This window comes from Syngnathus floridae, chromosome 2 (genome assembly GCF_059516105.1).
Source record: "Syngnathus floridae isolate MCC-2025c chromosome 2, RoL_Sflo_1.0, whole genome shotgun sequence".
NCBI lineage: Eukaryota > Metazoa > Chordata > Actinopteri > Syngnathiformes > Syngnathidae > Syngnathus > Syngnathus floridae.
In genome coordinates this window covers 24,651,506-24,671,607 of record NC_142414.1, presented here as the reverse complement: position 1 = coordinate 24,671,607, position 20,102 = coordinate 24,651,506, and the positions used below count along the sequence as shown (strand labels likewise).

Genomic DNA, 20,102 nt, shown 5'->3' with positions numbered 1-20,102 from the left:
AATTGATTTTCAACCCCCCCTGAAAATGAGGCCAGATAATTATTACATACTGTAACTTTAAATGTTCTCCTGTTCTCATGTGCATTTCTCCTTGACTATAATGTATACCTTCAATTGGCCTCCGCAGTCTTCAGACAGTGGCTTCCTGGTGGGAGTAGAATAAGATCAGGGGGCCGGTAAAGCTGAAATTAACTCACGGGGCCTACCATTATGTTCTGACTGACAAGCTGTGATCTATGAAATGGAGATCAAGTTTTACAACAAGCTCCAAAATCCTCTGTTGTGTCTTTTGGTATTGTGGAGATGTAAAAACATTCAGTATTTTGCCGTTTTCCCTGTCATTATTCTACCACTTGGAGACGGCGGCTTGGTTGTTTTTTGTCTCTTTTTAAATGCAGAGCGCAATTGTTGTTTCTGTTTGTTGGCTGCCAGACCTTGTTAGAGGCCTTTATTGATTGCTATGCGGGTATAAGAGTAATTTTTGGGTGTTTTAGTTATCAAATAGTTCAGCCGATGTATGGTGAGGATTTTAAAGAAATACAACCTGCCGCACAAGGCTGAGACCTGGTTACGATCTAAAACTACAAATTGGAGTAGCAGAACAGTATTTCAATCAGTCACAATGTGCCCTGCATTTAAAGACCAGTCAGCAAGTCGTCAGTGGCTACTGGTTCTAGGTAATGTGTACAGGAACAGCCCTTAAAAACAATGTTCAATTTCATTCTCTTTCCACCCAGAAAGAATTAAACCTTGATTACGTTGGTGGAACCTGGCAGCAGCACCGCAAGCAGGAGACAGGAAGCTTTCTCCCGCCTTAAACCTCTGAGGTTCCTTGGGCAAGAGTAATGGCTCCTCTGCGCTGGGCTGCGCCTTGCTATTGTAGAATCACAGAGCGGTTAATTGAAACAAATGACTCTAATAATGGGACATTATCCCCACAGGCTGACTTTGTGGCGCGCCTAATTAGCGTAGCGTTGCTGACGAGAAGGACGAGTCATTGCACGGATCCCTCAAAGGAAGCAGCCAAGGCGGTGAGGGATTCTCCAACTTCCAGCGCAAACGGCGTGACCTACGCTTACAAAAGCAGTGAGGTACACTAACCTCTTTTCAAATGATTAAACAATTGCCCCATTTGTTTGATTATTTGCATTTTTCATCCTACGACTTGAACTCATTTCAAAAGGAGAGTATGTTGCAAATACTTCAGTATATTGTGAATTTTACTTAAGAAATTGGCTGTCAATGAAGCTTTCTCCTTGTAAAATGTTGCATAAAAAAAAAAAGTGAAATTTAAAGTGAATACAAATGTTCAAATCAAGTGCTGAAAATGGACAAATGCAGGAAGAAAGATCACAAAGCGAACGTTGACTATTACTGAGAATTCGCTATTCACAGATGGGCTTAGTTCCTGTAACGTTTAAAGAATGGTGGGCATCTATTATGTATTGTTACCACTTTCCAGTTTCCTTGTCAGTTAAATACACAGTGGATTCAATTCAAATTTGCACTGACATGCATTCTTTCCATTTTTGTGGCTCTTTCTTCTAAATATAGCCCATTGCTATACAAAATTGAGGAGAAGCTCAACAATACTATTAAAAATGGCAATGTTCTCTTATTTTAATTTACCGACTGACTGATTAACCAACAAGTCCTAATCACTATACATGCAGTATTGTTTCTTGGATGTCATCAAAGCCTCCTTGTGTGGACCGTAAAAAAAGTGCAATGCAAACATGGGGTGTTGCTCTCCAGATGCAATTTGATAACCACACATTTTTTTTCTCATATTATTTACCCTTGTACGTGATGCTCCCAGAGTCGGCTCTAATGCAGTGTTCAAATTACTGTGACCAAGCTGTTTTAAATATTCATCAGTCCTAACAGTTGCCTAAGGTTGTTTGCGTTAGTGCCATGAATATTCATGCGCGCCAATAAATGTGCATTTGTTTTTAATGCTCAGACCGTTAATATTCCACTTCATTACTCCAAAGGCAGTATAATAAAGCGGTGCAAAACAAAGGTTCAGTTTTTAAAGCAGCAATCTCTATGCGAGCTTATTTGTTTCAGTTAAATGAAAAGGGAGCGCCCCGCCAATTATCTTGCTGTCATTTCTCTTGACAACTGCAAGAAACATTGTTTGCCCCTGTGCTGGAGTGCAACACACTGAAGGGCATCTGTCTCTTCTTTTTTTAATGAAATAAAAAGACACAACAGAAAACATTTCTGCTGCTCCAAAAAGTGATTTATCTGCGAATGTCACCAAGATGTCATATCTGCCCCACTGAAAGGCAGCAGAGCATGCAGGTCATATGAGACATGTCTCAAACCTTTGGAAATAAAGACAGCTGTTTCAGTAAACGCAAGTAAGCCAAGCAAGCAACGAACATTTGATGTCATGTGCAAAGTGCAATTTGCTGCCACTTTAAAAAAAAAAAAAAGTCATACTTGTTTTGATGGTTTATTTTAAAGGCGTTCTTTCACCATTGTTATACGGGAGGTACCCAAACCAACTTAGTGTGCCCTTCTGCACACATCACATGTAGATGTGTAGATGTGTCACTCCTGTAAGAGGATTCAGTGATTTCTGCCCAGCGTTGATCCACCAATTCTGACCTTTATAATTGCTCCATTGGGCTCCAATATAACACTCTCTAAGCTGCAAATAAACACAGAAGTCTGCATTGATTTTATGTCACTATTTTAAAATTGGTATTCCCTTCATTGTCGCCTCTGTCCTAAATGCCAAGTGATGCAAAATAAATTTCCTGTCAGATTACAGTAAATGAAGTCGAATGGAATCAAGCTCACATAACCTTGTAGCCATCAGTGACTCTGACAATGTCTGACACCCACCCACACGCATGCACGCACGCACGCACGCACGCACGCACACACACACACACACACACACACACACACAGTGCTATGGTTTAATTACATTACAGTGCACTGGAAAATGCATGCTGTATTTCTGTACAAAGTGGGGAGGGAATTACAAAGTAATTCGCAATACAAAACCATATAACCATACCACACTTTGCCAATGATAATATATTAAAGAGCAATTGTGCAATAGTTGACATATGGGATACATCACAATATCAATGTAACAGAGGAAAGGTAATTGTAGAATCCATACAATATTGAAAAACTGGTTTGTATTACAACGAAATATAGACCCCTTTAGAGTTTGTTTGTTTATTTAGGCTTACATACATGTTTTAGATTTACATTTCCTGACGTAGTACACAAGAAAACATCATGAACTATATTTTTAGAAGCCACAGCAAAAGTAAAGTCGGTGGGTGCGCAACTTTACCTAACTGGGCAATGGAGCGCCACAGCATCAATATTTGATAGTAGTATCAATACTGTACTGTCAGCGATTGCAATGTCATATTTTACAGAGTGCAAAACAATTTGTATTAATGGACCCGTCACGCATGAACTTTCGACACCACTTCTGCTCATTAAGGACAAGGAGCTTATCCATGTTGACTTTGAGGGTCAGTTCACCAGTCAATTAGTGGGCACACGATAGACAAACATTCTCACTCACAATCACACATATTTAGAATGGGTAAGCTAATGTGGCCGGAGCGAGAGAGAGTCTCGGTGTGCCTGGGTTGCATCAATTATCCTGGAAAAAACGGGTTGAAGTATTTGATAAAGCACAACTAATTAAATCTTCTCATTGTTTATTAATTACAGATCAGAACATTAACAGTTCAACAGAAGGTGAAGACGATTGGTGAACCGGTCGTCTCACTTATCTCCCTGGTACTTTGCATACTCCTCAGCAAGTCTAGTTGAGTAATGAAATCTGATTTCTTGAGCACTGCAACTTTCTCTGTTCATTCAAGATAAGTTGGGGTGCTCCTGTGCTCAACAAATAAAGGTTTTGTCTGCTGTTTTTTCGGAAATTGGCTGGTTTTGTCACCAACGTTTCTCTTTACGACCGACTTTGAAAAAGACACAACTGGGACTGGGTGACAGGATATCTTTTTCTTTCATTTGGTCTCATATTAGAATTACATTTGATCAAAAGCTGTCATGAGCCTGCGCTATACAAACAAACAAACAAAGTTACAAACAAAGTTACAAACAAAGTTACAAACAAACAAACAAACAAACAAGCAAGCAAACACGCACGCACGCACGCACACACACACACACACACAGCCAGAACAACAGCACAGTAAAAAGGGGGCCGCAAAATATAATCCTGTGTGCCTCAAATGGCCCCCAGGTCACAGGTTTGAGACCTCTGATTTACAATCTTCATACATGCATTTTTTGTGAATGTGGGCGGAAAACTGAAGAATAGGTCTACAAGCACATCCAAGGTTTGAACCAAGAACATCTCACTGCCACCTTTAATTTAATAATGTATTGTAAGTCCTTTCTTCACCTGTACAGGATGATCTCAAACTAACACCACACATCATATTAATAAAACCCTGATGACTGGTTAACAGCACATATCTATTGTATGAATTCACCATCAATATGAGTGTGTTTTTTGGGGAGGGGGTGGGGCAGTCGCAGCTTTGGCCTCCCTTAACTAGCCTCATTATAGCAGTAATGAGAGAGGGGCCGGTTCAATATTTAAATGCCGTTATGCCCCTTAAGGCGCTATTTTGGGCCCCTCCACGACCCCTGCTGCCAAGTGTTCCTGCTGCTTTATCTTATCAAAGAGGTTAGAGCTTACTGGCATCTCTTCCGCACACACCAACAGCAGCCTCAAGCAGACCTAAGTGATCAAGGGGCTTGTTGAACACGAGACCCCTGAGTGCCACCTCTTCCCGGGCTGGCAGACATCCTGACAGCGAAGGATGAGACAGGGATTCTCCGGCAGTGCTGAGCATTCACACGCCAGCATGTTACATTTCGCAGTTTGCGCTCATCCAAGACTGATCTCTTTCTGCCCTGATTCAGTAGGTCAGTGTGGGGGGAGAGGAGCAATGTAACCAAAGCTCGAAATAGCACTCTGTGTCTGGCATCGACATTAGTATAACTTTATAAAAAAAAAAAAAAGGGTGGATTAGAGTTTGGCACAGTACTGTAAATACACTGACCAACCACACCATCATGACCAATGTTCCCTCATCGCTTGCACAAGAAAATATATTCAGCGCATAAACTAAAATTCACCCAAAATATATTAATGTCTAATATTAGCCCTAATCTGATCTGTAATGAAGCCAATAATGTAATAGTGGACCATTTTTTAATGTAACGCAGTGAGTGACAGGTGTCCAGCCAATGGTACCGTACGTTTTATTCACGCTATGCAGCCAATCATATATGTTGCCCAGCTCATATGTGTCATGCAGGGTTAGCTTGCTAACAACAGTGTGGCGGAGTTAGAGACTCTTATCATGGCGAAACTAACGAGCAGCCAGTTCAAGGTTGCTGTCACTGCTTTGCCAATAACACAGTAAGTCGCTGTCTGGATTCCGCAACAACTGACAAGAGCTGATTAAATGGACGTCTACATTACTTTAATTCTACACCTTTCACTGTGTGTTAAATGTTTCCCTATCTGCATCCATTGCAACCTGGCAGTCCTGGAAGGAGGATCCAGGATCCTGATCCCAGCTCAAGGGTCCTGTTTTTTTTTTTTTTTTTTTTAGTTTTTCCTTGCCCTCCTGGGGGTTAAGGTCAGGGGATGTTGTTAATATTTGTCAACTGTGGGCATGTGAAACCCTTTGAGGTGTTTCTGTAAGTAAGGTCTACTTGACTTGACTGCTTTGGGAGATGTTTTGGGTGAGCTAGCACAACTTTGCCTCACAATACAAAGACACAACCTGACTGTGATGGAAGAACACTGCTTTGCTAGGGCAAAGATTGACAATTTGCCTTCCCAAGACTTGAAGGAGTACAATAATCAGCGGAGTGATGTGTAAAAGAGGCAATAGGGAGCTCATCAACTGATGGCAGAAATACTGGTGAGCCTACGCTTTTCATTAGTAAGCGTTTGTTATAGTCCAAGGTGTTAGAGTGTTCCTCACTCTAACTTCTTTGCAAGAACCACACTGGAGATAATTTGCCCTTTAGCACTTGCAAGTGGAGAAAGCCTTCATCACCTTGTCGGATACAGAGGTGCTTGAAAGCAGTCTGCCTTTCGCCTCTTGCAAGGGAATATTTATTGAGAGAAAACAGGGTGGGGTTGAGAGTGAACAGGTTTCGGCGGTCCCCTCTGCAACTGGTTAATCAGTGCAGAGGGTCTTAGCACTTTGTTTTACAAGGTTGTGGAAACAGATACTAGTAGAGCATTTTAGATCACTAACTAAGCAAGAATGTTTCCACATCATTTGGAAAGTTTCAACGACTGAACGTGGAAACTTTCCAGAGTCAAGGAAAGGTGAAAGGTTTCAATAAAGTTGATGATTCTAGTCTACATCCCAACATAATCATACGATCAAAATAATTTGTCAACCCTAACACAAGGTTTTGAGCAGTTGTGCACATCTGATGTTGCTCACAGTGGTCCTCAGTGTGCTCAGGGAGCCTGCCCCGACACATGAAAAATTAGCGAGAACATTGGTCATGAGCATGAGATATCCAGTACAGGATATGCATCCTGACAAAGATATAGAGACATTTGAAGACTACAAAACATAGGACTGAAACGTTTACTTTTATGCTTATGCATGTGCACTAGCTATAAGCTGCCTCTCTTCAACCCAAATGGAAAAAAGGCTTGATTAATGTCCGTGCTATCGTCGACAGGTGTCCAAACATTTCCAAAATTAAAGAGGTCTTGAAAACACAGAAACCAGACAGAAAAAAGCAGTCCATTTAAGGTTCGATGTACATCACGCTGAAATGACTTGAGCGTCAATCTGCGACATCTTGTGATTTAGTAGTTAATACGCGTGCTGCTTGTGGAGTCCCAATCATAAGGATAAGGAGGAGGCTGGCAGGATGAATTGGACTCTTGTGAGGAGCCATTTAAAATGAACATTTTGTTCCTAAGCAGCATGATGGTGGTCAATCCACTGCTCTCATTCCTGAAATGATTTAACTCTGCTTGCAGCAGGATCGATGTGCACTGAGGAAGAGAATCCCAAAGCAGGGAGAAGTTTACAGAGCTTTAGCCTAAGGCTACATGTTGTACAAAAAACAGCAACAACATCCCTTGAGAAGAAGCGAATCTGCTGCTCCAGCTGAGCTTGTACTTGTAGGAGGTTTATTTGTGCACTGAAGGACAGCTTTTATTGCAGAGAAGCGTATACTTAGGGTACAGCTTTTTATTTTATTTTTCATTGATAGTGAACAGGTCTGCAAATTATTAGTGTTTTCGTTGTTAATGCAGCCCCGAGTGTTGTTCCTTCATACGTGACACATCGAGACAGAGAGCCTATTTCAATCCAGCCTCATTTTCTATAAGCATACAGCAGACAGAAATTCACTCTTACTTATTATATGCTTATCAGTATGAAATTGAGGCTAATTGACTTTGTGAGGGAAACATCAAATGAAACATCCCTAATGGAAACGAAATGAAAACAACGTCATCTTCAGTTTCTTTAAATATTTCTCAATATACAGCCTACTTTCCTATTCCACAGCCTGAGAAATAAGCTCCTCTTGTCCCAGGAGATAATAAATGAATTGAAATCCCCCCACCACCACTCCCAGCTCCCATCCCCTCCTCTTTTTTTCTTTCTTATCGGTCATCTATTTTTCCAGAGTAAGCTATTACTTGTGGCGGTTGCTAGGCAACAAGAAATATTATTAGTGGCTATTATTAGTAGTGAGGCTCTGCAAGAGTAGTACTAAAATGTAAAAGTGGGAAACATGAATGCGTTCCATAAATCTTCGGCCCTTTCAACGTGCGTGTAAGTTCGTGTTTGTGCAAAGATTTACTGCGATGACGGTCCATTTATGAGAAAAGGGGGTGCGAAATAAGAAAATGGAACATTACCCCGAAGGGCTATTTCAAGGTAAATAATTGCAAAGGTGAAACAAAAGCTGCTGAACAAAAGACACTCCTTCCCTGAGTCCTTTCACAGTGTCATTGTACAAAAAAACAAAGATAAAATAAAGATTGCTTTATTACAAATTCTTCAACTTGGGCTACATTTGGGTTAATTGACCTTAATCCATTCATGGAGAGCGCTAATCTACTCATCCACATGACTATCGGTTTCTCAAGCCAGCAGCCACTATATTGACTATGTTGCAGTCAAAAGCATCTTTTTATGGATCGAGAATCTTCAGCACAGCAGCTTGTGAAATGTGACCGAATCCCGACTAACAGAGGCCTTTAGCCACCACCCACAGTGAAAACAAAGCAAGCAACTTATGCCGTTTGAGAAAGAAAACCACATAAAACCTGATTAACGGAGGATAAATGCCACGGATACTCACATTATACATCACATTATAGCGTCAATATTCATGATGGGGGGTAGAGTGGAAAAAAAGTAATATTTATGTCAGATGAAAGTATATGATGTTGAATAATTAACCACACGGGGCATCTATAAATCATCGGGTTCGATTCTATGATTAAAGCGTCTGACTGTTCAGCAGGGGTGTTTACATGTTGGGTGTGAAGCATGTTTGACACAAGAAAAGTCCCTTTGCTTTCACAAAGGAGGATGAGGGTCCCTTTTAGAAAAGAAAAAGTTGCAGACAAGGGACATTCCGTCTTCTTGTCGAGCTTTCTGTTCAAAAACCTCCTCTTTTTCTCCTTTCTTTCGCTTTGACTAATGAAAATGTAAAACGCTGAGTTTGGTGCTCTCTTTCTTGGCTCGCTTTGAGGTCATGAAATCTTTGAGTTGCACAGCCGAGGAGATATTAGAGAAGCTGTGCGCTGCAGAAATGTGCGTGGCTGCACCTCTGTGCGCTGTTTTTATAAATGTTTCATACTCAAGGCACGAGCCTCTGCTTTGACTTCACTGTCTCGGCTTCCGTGGCCTCTAACCGCTCTAATTATCACACTAATGGATGAACGCTTTACCATTATGAAAAAATGATCACAGTTGAGCAGAGGGAGGCACATCGCACCGGAGCGTTAGATGACAAACCGGGGTGGGGTGGTGTGGGGGGGGGCTGAAGAACAAGGGTGTACTTACTGAGTGCATAGGCCCCGAGAGGATGTGGGTGTCCTGACCCAGCATGTTGGACATCATAAGGGCGGGCAGCTCGGGGTAGGAGTAGGTGTTGAGCAGGCCATTGTGAGGCAAGGAGTGAAAGGGGTACCCTGACTCATGCTCCATGAGGTGCAGCAGAGAAGGGTCAGCGTGATTGGGGGGCGTGATTGGGGGGATCTCGTAGTCCTCATCACCTGCTCCTCCTCCTCCTCCACCACCATTGCTGCCTCTGCCCTGACTGGAATAGCTCTGCAAATGCATACAAGACAAATTAACAGCAATCTTGACTTATTTGTGCATGCTTGTCAACTCGTTTGCCATTGCCAGTAAATGTTGGCAACATATTTGAAAAACATGACAAACACAGGTTACAAAAATGATGTGCATCGACACCCAAGGGCAATTTGGAGTCTCCAATCCACCGACATGGATGCATTAGCATATATTTAGGTATGTGGGTGTAAACTGGGGAACACAGAGGAAATCCACAAAAATAAAATTCAAGTATGAAAACTTTGCACCTGCAAAACACAGCCACATACTCGAGTTAAAGTAATATAGCCTGTTATTCAGAGAGTCTTGCTACAGATTTAACTTGAACATGAGCATGAATATAATGTTGGAGTCAAATGCTTAATTACTGCAATTTAACTCGCCTTAAGTAATTCATGAGGTTTTGGCACAAATTGCTGCAATTCCACACAGCAAGAAACTATTCAGGAATAATTTGATTCATTATCAATTCAATACTTAGGACTACACACACTCCACAGCTGTTCTACAGAATATTTTGCTTCACAAATCTCAACAGCGACAATAAAACGTCAGCTTGTGAGCAATAGAAAAGAAATACCATTGAGTGTAACATTGTGGTTATTTCATGATCTCCTAAATGCAATCAAACATGTTTTTCATGATAACAAAATTCCAGTGTGCATAAATGAGCTGTAAAAAATGCATTGGGGTTGAAGCATGAGCAGAGTCTGTAGTTGTCTTTCGTAGAGCTTGTCTTGACATAATGCTGCATTAAAAATGATGCTTTTCTGCTCTCAAAAGCATACTGAGGGTATTCACTGGGGAATAAAAAGCAATTTTGTCAGCGGCAATCTGATGCCAACTCCCCTTTATAATGACTGAAGAAAATTAATCATCACAAATAATATTCCAGTGTCAGCCATTCAAGAGCTTTTTAATAGAATTTTTATTATTCATGTCTCGTGGTACACATCAACGAGTCCGTTCTGCAACATTTCAGGAATCAATTCAATATCGTCCTCATGTTGCCTGTCATCTCGCCCGCCAGTGCAGCAATTCATCTGACAAACAAACATTTAAAGCAAACAGAAAATGTGGAAGAACAGCTATGATATCTCCCAAACACAACTGGTACCTCAAGTTAGGCTGTGGCTCTCCTAATGCATGCTGTGGCTCTCCTAATGCATGGTATTATTGAGAGAGAGAGAGAGCGAGAGAGAGAGAGAGAGAGAGAGAGAGAGAGAGAGAGAGAGAGAGAGAGAGAGAGAGAGAGAGAGAGAGAGAGAGAGAGAGAGAGAGAGAGAGAGAGAGAGAGAGAGAGAGAGTAATAACACTAAAACATTTTACTGAGTGCTGAATGTGCTTTTTCTTGATGATTGCTTAAAATGATCACGAACAGTTGTTTTTCCCCTTACAGTAAAAGGTTTTTGCAATGGCTGGTGTCATTTTGAATTATGGTTGCTAGGCAGTCTGTATACAAATAGAAACAAATCTAACGGTTTGTACACTTATCCAACGGTACAAGTACGGCCAACTGCTCACTCCGCAATGTGAGGACATGAAAACTATGGTTACAGGTTCCGTATTCTTTTTTGTTTGGTATCTTCTCATGTGAAAAGAGGAAAATTCTATAAATGGACAAAAATAGCCTGCCCAGGAAAAAAGCCCCTTGTGCTCCAATGGTTTCTGAATTGTTGTAATACTGAGGAATCCCTCATTAATTTGAAAGTGCGTGCATGTGTGCGTGTGTGTGTATGTGTGTGTGCGTGTGGTCAAAACTGAGCCATTTCACATGATGTGCGTAAATAAAAGTATTGCGTTTAACAAAAACATAAAAGCAGATAAGGCGACATGAAATTGCTAGTCAGCAATCAAACGGGCAACCCTAACCCCAAAACAATTTTGGTTTATTAATCAAATAATGTAATATACGAGTGTACTTGCTTTATTTTGGACACCTTCTCGGTGTGATAAAATATGAGTTGACGTTTGCAATTTCTCTGGTTCAAATGCTGTCAGAGGCTATTCAATAGGATTTTATTCATCTTTATGGCTTCCCATGATGCCCTTGGAGATTAGCCATGAGACAAGGACATTTCACGTTTAATATTTTCAAATGTAAGATAAATAATTCATAAATATACTGTCTTTCAGTACATGAAGGAGAGCGGATCAAAGAGGGGTCAGAATAAAACACCAAATGTTGATTCAGCCCTCTCCTAACCTTCACACGCCCCCAGCAGAGGAAAATTTTGAGGAAACTGTGTTATTTTTTCAGACAAAGGTATTAATTTGATTCTCCATACCGCCAATAGAACCTACAATGAGTGCTGACTATTTTTGTTTTTAAGTAATGGTGTTTGATGACCATGAAAAATGTAACTGGGGGCAAAGATGCAGTTGGATCTCTGTGCTTGCACTTTGTCAATTTTTGTGTGCCAGCAGTTTTAAAAAACTAAAAAATAGAAAAAGGATAACTGAAAATAAATTGAGCCTTTTGTACCTTCATGTTTTGATAGCCCATGTCAGTTATTGGGAATACATTTACCTCACAGCATAAATGAGAGCACCACAACAGCCAGCCAGCTATCCATTTTCTCTACCGACAACTTTTGCTCATTCATATCTCAGTTTATCATTCATATATCAGTTTATCGGCCTAATTAAATGTGATCCAAATCAGTGCAAAACATTTGGAACTTAAAAAAAATTGACTATGCTTTTATGTGCGTAAAGTGTGTGAAACACTCTTTCATTTGAAGGATAAATATTAATCTTAATTTTTGAAAGATCTGTTGAATGCAAGTCATTTATGTGGGATATTTTGGAATTGGGCTGCGTGGTTCACTTTATGAACTTGCTAATCATCAATAATCCTTAGTGTTTGACAATTAATACTGTTAACTCAAACTGCTCATAATGTGAGGTTATCAAAAATAATGAACTAGTCTTCAGTAGCAAGAAATGTATCAGCTTTGAGGAGAAAGCAGTTTTGAAAAAAAATACTTCAAGGCGGTTCATGGTTGTGCTGAAGGAGTCGTTTATGGCTTTTAATGATTGTCAGCCCACCTAGTCATGATATGTTCATTAAAGAGAGGAAAACAAAATGCTGCTGAAACCCCTCGAGAGCCTGGCATGGTTGATGGCTTGGGTAATTGCCCAGAGACTGGAAATGTGAAGTTTAGAATTTCTTCTGTGATTGTGGAATGTAATAAGACACACGGGAAACATGAATAAAATAGCTGAGAAGAAAAAATAGGCCTCACAAAACTGAAATAACTTTGAATGAGTAGACAATGTCCTATGGAAAGTCATTCAGCCATATGCTGCTCAGTGAATAAAGTGACAGTACAGCATGGTTTTTGCGACAAACAACAGCTGGCTATGCATACATAAAGATCCTCATGTCCAGTTTGTGCGTGCCAGACAGACACATGGCAACAGCAAATCTTTAAAAACATCTTATGGGGAATTTCACCATTCACCTTCAAAAGCCACCCTGTGCTGTACACAAAGGCAAAGAATCAAGCTCATCATTAGCTACACGGATGAGGAGTGTCCGAAAAGCCTGCCTAACCCGTCTTTGAAAATACAAGGGAGTTCATTTGTTTCAATGGTAGCAGACAGTGTGATAGAAAAGAATGAAATAGCACCCGCTTGACTGACAGCGAGACAGAACTGGGATAAGTGAAGTGTGCGAGTCAGGGTGGGTGTTACGGGAGTATGGCGGGGTCAAAGTTTGTGTCTGTCGCTAAAGGACAGGTGGGCTACGGAAAGCCTCAGCCAATGGCGAGGCAGTGAGCTAACCTCTTGCCCGCTTTACGTGTGCACTGGTAATTCTCTCAAATGTCATATCAAAATGGATCTCATTTAAGAAAGACCCGACTCCCAATTGCAGATGTGGGTGGACCCGAGCTGAACTTAAACACGGTAGTGGAGGGTGTACTGTATTTTGAAAAGGTCTACAAAAAGCAAATTTTCACACATTCTTATCAGTTTTTACATCACTGTAATTCAAAGAGGTAAAGTTGAATGTTTAAACAAAACGTCTCTCATCTTTGCACTGGAACGGAAAGGTCTCCACCACATTTTTTTTTATTCTTTTCATTTGAAAATATATATTAAAAAAGATAATGTACATCAAAGGTCCCCCCCGCCCCCAAGGCACATAGGAAGCCTTGGTAATCACATATGGCACAATAGCGGGAGTATTATCGCCTTTATTTTTATTTTCATGATGTCAGTCTTTTAGCCCCTTGCTTTATGACTCGCAAACGGAGCAGAGACAGGAGAAGGGGCGGGGCGGAGGGAAGGGGAAAAAGCAAGGGAGGGGTGAAAACAAATGATGTGGATCCCTCATTGTTCTTTCTCTATGCCCTCATTCCAGTCAGGGTAATAAGAGAACATTGTGATTTACTGTCAGCGAAGCGCAAGAGTGCATCAGAGAGAATCCACTGCGGCAGGGGCCATTAAAATAGATTTAACTTCCCACAGTATTAGGCCAGATGTCTACACTTCTATTATATTTCAATCAGCCATGACCTTGGTCTCCATGTGATGAGAAAGATCACTAGGAGAGTGAGCGAGAGTGAGCGTGAGGGAGGGGGAAAACACAGTGAAAACCAATAGAAATATCCAACTACTTAGTCCCGCTAAATCCCTCCGTTCCATCGTGCTGCATTTACAGCGAGATGCTGGGACCGAAATAGAGGCAAGGATTCAAGTTCTGTTAAGAGACTGTATGAATCATTGAGTGCTCTCTTGGTGCTGATAAGTTGCAGAATTTTTGGAGGGAGTGCTGCTGTTCTGCAGAAAGGCGCATTTTAAGCAGCCAGGCAAAAAAAGCGGGACCATGGGGTCATTTTGATGTTCTTCACCTCTTAAATGTCACAATTAGTCGCTGTATCCATTTATTAGCTCACTTTCAACCTCAACTGCCTAATATGATCATTCTAAACATGTTTGCAATTCTATTTTTTCCTCTCATTGTGCCATCCTTGCATCAAGTCCTGAATCCATTTCATGCTCATGAAAGCAGAGCAAAGGTCGCTGCTTGTTCTATTTCTGAGGCTGACGGTAATTGGACTTATTGGCGGGCATGGGCTGACCTACATAAAGAACTTCAGATCCCTGGCTGCAGCTTTTTACAATTCCTCCAAGCATAGGCGTGGACGTTGTGCTGATGTGACTCCCATGTTCCCGAGCATCATTTTCAAATTTTGATTTTACAGGACTGCTGTATTTGTGTGCTAAAAACAGTGTTTAGCCCGACTTGACAACACTCAGTCAAAATTTGAATATATTGTGAGACTCTCCTGACCTTGCCGACGGCTCTGTATGAACTCAAAGAAGGAATGAAATGTGTGTTGGCGTTTTCAGACACTAGATTTTTATTTCTCATCCTTTGTCTTAAATGTCCCTTTATGGTGGTGAGAAACAAGCAGATTCACTGATAAGGGCGAGCAGAGTGGCAGTGGGGCTATAATGGTTCAGTGTGAGTCACTATTGAGTAACGATGCCTTCGCCTACATCGGGGTGTGTGGTGCCAGGGTGTACTGATGTGACTCAGAAAGGGATAGCAAGGAGGAGGAGGTGGTGATGGTGGTGACACTTGGTCTTAAAGGTCTTATCTGCTGTTCATAAAGGCTAAACCACATCTGGATATCGATTAACGGAAGTCACAATAATCATGTAAAATGTTTGGAATGGTTATATTGGTTGACGACTTCTGAAAAGTTAGCCGCGGTTGAATATTAAAAAAAAAAAAAAAGCAATTCTCTTAATTGTTTTGAGAACCTTACAAATGAGAAATGATCTGCTTATCCCATCCACCTCACCGTAGCGTGCATCCAAAACACCTTCCCAACACCAACATTTGGACTGTAATCTTGCGCGTCAATGTACTCTGTTAATTGTGCCGTTGGTCGACTAGTACGCTGAAAACCTGCCCTTAATTTGCACAATGTAAATATGCATGCTCACAATACCAGGTTATGCACTGACAATAAAACAGTGATATGACAATAACTAATGAGCAGAAGCACAAATTGTAGGGTGTATTAAAGAGTGGTGAGCAGACAATGCAGAAAGTTTGAAAGAGTAATGAGCCAACAAGACAAAAACAACCTCACAAGTACAAACCTACGTCCTGACAGTATATGAAAGTGCAATGACCTGAGTACAAAAGTACAACATGAAAAGTATGAAAACCCTTACAATGCAAGTACTTCATTCAAAATTGAAGTAAAATGAGTAATAATAATAATAATAATAATAATAATAAGAAACAACACTGGGCAGCAAATTACGAGCTGCGGGTGATCATTTTTTATGATTTTGTGTTCAGATCAACATATTAAGATTACAAACCAATAGTTCATAGTGCCACTGCTACTAACTACTACTGCTATTACTACTACTACTACTACTACTACTACTACTAATAATAATAATAATAATTTGGGAAATCTAAAAGTGATTTGATTTGACAACCTGAGTTTATCACAGTTGAGCTGCAATAAGCCGAGGTGTGTGAAGAAGGGATCAGATTTGACATTTTCCTGCCAGAGTATAACCAAACTTGGCCGGAAATAAATCCTGCAAAAGCAAAACAACATTGTCAGCTAAGCATTTGATAGGTTGATATACGTACATCGATACAGTTAACTGAGTGTTTTTTTTTAAAATATAGTATTTATTTTAGAATGACTGAGAAGAGCTGGAACATGAATTGGCTTGTATGAAGTTCATTCCGGTGAGAGACAAATGAGTTGAAAGGCGAATGAAAGCCACTGAGTGACATGAGAGACTATCTGTGTCTAAAAACAGACTCAAATCAACAAGAGCAAAATGGAAAAACAGAAACACAGAATCAGAGGGAGCACAAGACCAACTCGAGAGTTTTCTATTATAACACAGCCCATCGGCCACTGTAGGCTTGCAAGCGTCCCAAATCAATACAGACACATGGCACAGCAAGACACCTGCGAGCAGAATACACAGGAAGAAACTTACAGCTTTTCGAAAGACCAGTGGACCCTTGTTCAGCTTCAAAAGGACACGAGGCAAAAGATCCAACATGAGTGCAGGACACACACAAACTTCTTTTAACTTAAAATATACTTCTCTACACAGCTGCTTCTCTAAATTCTCCTTTTGTTGTCTCTCATTTCCACATCACTATCTCAAATATACTACACATACTGTTTATGCATGCAGGCTAATTACAGGGTGAGTAGAAACCAGCCCAAACGTTCCAAAATATATGTGGAGGACATGTCTGCACACACACGCCAACAGATCAGGCCTGATATGAATCCAAAAAAACGCTTATTCTCCATTGAACCAAATTAGAAAATGTGTGGTGGTGTTGAAGGTAGCCATTTTGGTTTGGCAGCGAGCCCTGTCATGCAGCTATTACCCTGCTACAAAAATATGCACTGCAATCAGCATTATTTGACACACGCACGATAATCACAATAAAGTGAGATGCTTTTCAGTGGGACGCAAAAGGGGGGGGGGTCTCTTAAGCTCAGAAGTGACAGACAATTTTCATTTGCCACAAACTAGCACTTAACATTATTCTAGCAGCTCAGACATTTTAAATCGTTATTTCTGTGCACTGTTCCGCAACAAAATAAGATGCACAATGATTCTATTCCTAATTTTATTGTAATAATGATTGTCTTGTTTTTTCAAGCAAGAGAAATTAAACTGTATGATGAAATAAATTAGGTTAAAACTATATCGTATGAGATGCAATCTCAAGTAATTATTCAACCAATCAAGACAACAGAAAAAAAAAATAATTCCCCTAATGGTTTTGGACAGATATATGAACACAATCCGAATAAGCTGTCAACAGTATGACACTATGTGATGAATGGGACACATGGAAAACATCACTTTCATATAGAAAATGTACAGTGGTCAGAACCTTGAAAACATCTTGTTTGAATGAAGTGATTGCGTCCAAGCAGACAGTAAACGTTCCCCTCTTTAAAGCTGTTTCTGATTAGCGGTTCTCTCTTTTTAAGAGTGCAGAGATGTTATGTGTAATGCAATCTCCTGGCTGTGTCAAACTGCTACTTCACTGTGTATGCTGTGGAAGACGCAAACAATGGGCTCTCTGTTCTGGCTCTGTGCACCTTTTTCACTGGCATGTATCATGATCAGACTCCGAGACGGTCCTGAATCCACACTTAGATGTTGTATTAAGGGGTTCTTCTTTTCTAAAAGGAAATTATTTTGAAGGTAGCATACTGTCTCTTGAGCCTTTTCCCAGAAGACGTTATGAAAGACAAATATATACACATTATTAATGTTACAGTAATCCCCATTTTATATTGAAGCAGAACATTATTCCATATTTGAGACTGATTTGTCGGATGTAAAGTCAAAAGCCAGAAATATTTAAGAAGCAAAATGCATGAAATTAAGCATCCATTATGAAATGACTCAAATGTGCAGCAAATTGCTCTGATTTTGTTCAAATAATCCAAGCGCTTTTTTTTTTTTTTTTTTAACATGTAGTTGCATTTTAATGAATCTTCAGAATTGTTACAATGAATCAATGTTGTTGTGGTGCCATACACATGATAAAATCCTTGATTTACACTTCCTCATGGAATGAATGAATATCACAAAAAGCATTCAAAAATAAGCGTAATTTTACCCCAAATATCTAATTTCATAATGATTTTGACAGGACAATGTCATGAAATAAGGAGAAAAGCATGTCTGGCATCGGACAGGGCAACCAGAAATAGCCAGTGATATCACTTAGCATCAGTGCTGACTTTCATGTCGTGCGCAAATGGGTGCACAAACTCTCTGGCTGGGCTCTGAAGTGCATCACTTGCTTCTGACCTTGTATATGCTGCTAATACATTTTCTTTTACACATATTGAATTTTTAAAACAGTGTCTAAATGTGAATTACACTTCTTGAACTGAAATTTTAATCAAAGAACAAATGCAATTTCAATGGTTGCTAAGTGTTCTTACAACATCTCGCTGCTGCACAATACGGAAGAACATGGTACAAGACTGACAGGCGGCTTAAAAATTGCTTCTTTACAGACCTTAGTGCAAATAAAGGCCAAGTTATTAATCATTCTAGTATTTCATGTTACTGCCTAATATTTGAAACCATCCACACTACAGCAAAGCCATGAACACGTCACCCCCATTTCAAATGATTGTGGTGCATTAAAGGATTGGGGGAATTAAAGCCAGAGTGAACTTTGTGTTCGTGGTGGGCAGTTTCGGGACTGGTGGTGAGTAAGCTTCTCTTTCACATCACTGACAGAGCATCAACTGCAGCCAAGATGTTTTGAAAAGCCCAAATTGCTTTATCCACTAAGAAGCTATTTGTTGACACAACAGTGCAGACCTGCCGAGGCAGTCGCTGATTGACACATGGCTGCCGCAGCGGAGAAAGTACAAAGCCGGACATTTATCCCAATTAGTGTGCACACATGTATGCATGCAAAGTGACATATAATTAGGACAGCCCAGTCAATGCGACTAACAATAATGAACCCCCAGTCTGTGATGAGAGCTATAAGTAGACAATGAGCTTTAAAGCTCCCTCTCGACCTCTTATTACAAGTCACTCAATCCCAACATCAAAGTTAAGGCAACCTTATGACTATACTACAATCATCTGTGTGAGCGTGTATGAATTGTGTGCGTGTGTGTGTTGTTTTATGAGCATTTTGTTTTTGTGTTTTTGTCTTGGCAAGATCAAATCACACTAAAAACTGTCATTGTTGATAGTATTAATCTGTCCCCACATCATTGTTATTTTTAGAATTCATAATAAAGTGTTTAAAATAGCTAGAGAACAAATGTGGTAACTGAGGCCCTTAAGTAAACAATTATCAACTACGCAACCAGGGATTACCAAAAACAAATAAAAAATACTACGAGAGCATGCACATGAAGAAACAATCTAACTGAATTGTGAAAAAATAAAATGTCACTTTCTATTATAGTGTAGAAAGTGACAAGTTTGTGTTTTTCTGCACCCAATGGTCTTGACCTGTCATTGAAGGTATTTAGCAAGGCGCTAATTGATGAGGAGGGTCCACCTCACCATGTTTTCACTCTCTTTTCGCACTGCTGGATCAACAAATCACAACGTTCCACAATTGACCATATGTCCAGCCGTGTGTTCCCTCCCGCTTAGCAGCTGGGAGCACTCCCCGCTGCGCCCTGACTGTGACCATGACTGCATCCATAGCAAGCAGTGCATCAGTGATGCTGCGAGTGGTGAGATGTGGCTGCTATGAGCTGTGAGTGACCTGCTGACTCACGCAGTGATAATACTGCTGATGCTGTAATCCATATGCTATGTTTAAAATAACATAGTCTGGCAAATGGCACACATTTTGTGGTTTGTGGAGATTTATGTAATGCCATCTCTTACATGTGGAAAAACAGGAGAAACTCAAATATCCCCTTTAGTTAGTGATGTACAAGACAATCAAATAGGGCCATAATGAATCTATTTCTAGCCATTAATTTCAATTATTAGTTTTTGGGATGTATTATTTTTAGCCAAGTTTGTTCTTGGGTTAAACTGACTCAGTGGTGTTCACTGCTTGCCCACTGCTGTCATTCAATTGTACACAGACAAGTGAGTTGTAACACAATTAAGAATGGTGCAATTGCTATATACACTATAATATGTCAGTAAAAGTTTTATTTGGAGGAAATAAACCATTTATCCATA

At 40.3% G+C, this 20,102-nt stretch overlaps 1 protein-coding gene and 1 long non-coding RNA gene across 4 annotated transcripts in view; one reads left to right on the top strand and one right to left on the bottom strand.

The window, feature by feature from the left end:
• The window catches only part of LOC148402723 (TOX high mobility group box family member 2-like), a 79,546-nt gene that overhangs the window by 18,608 nt on the left and 40,836 nt on the right, over nucleotides 1-20,102 (bottom strand). For all 3 annotated transcript variants that reach the window (XM_088356327.1, XM_088356333.1, XM_088356341.1), the window contains one exon: nucleotides 9,093-9,359. In XM_088356327.1, coding sequence (XP_088212453.1) covers nucleotides 9,093-9,359 — 267 coding nt within the window. The remainder of the gene's footprint in view (nucleotides 1-9,092; nucleotides 9,360-20,102) is intronic.
• On the top strand, nucleotides 770-3,775 carry LOC148402724 (uncharacterized). Its single transcript, XR_015853102.1, has 3 exons — nucleotides 770-879; nucleotides 942-1,091; nucleotides 3,715-3,775. It is a non-coding gene; the product is annotated as an uncharacterized LOC148402724 (long non-coding RNA).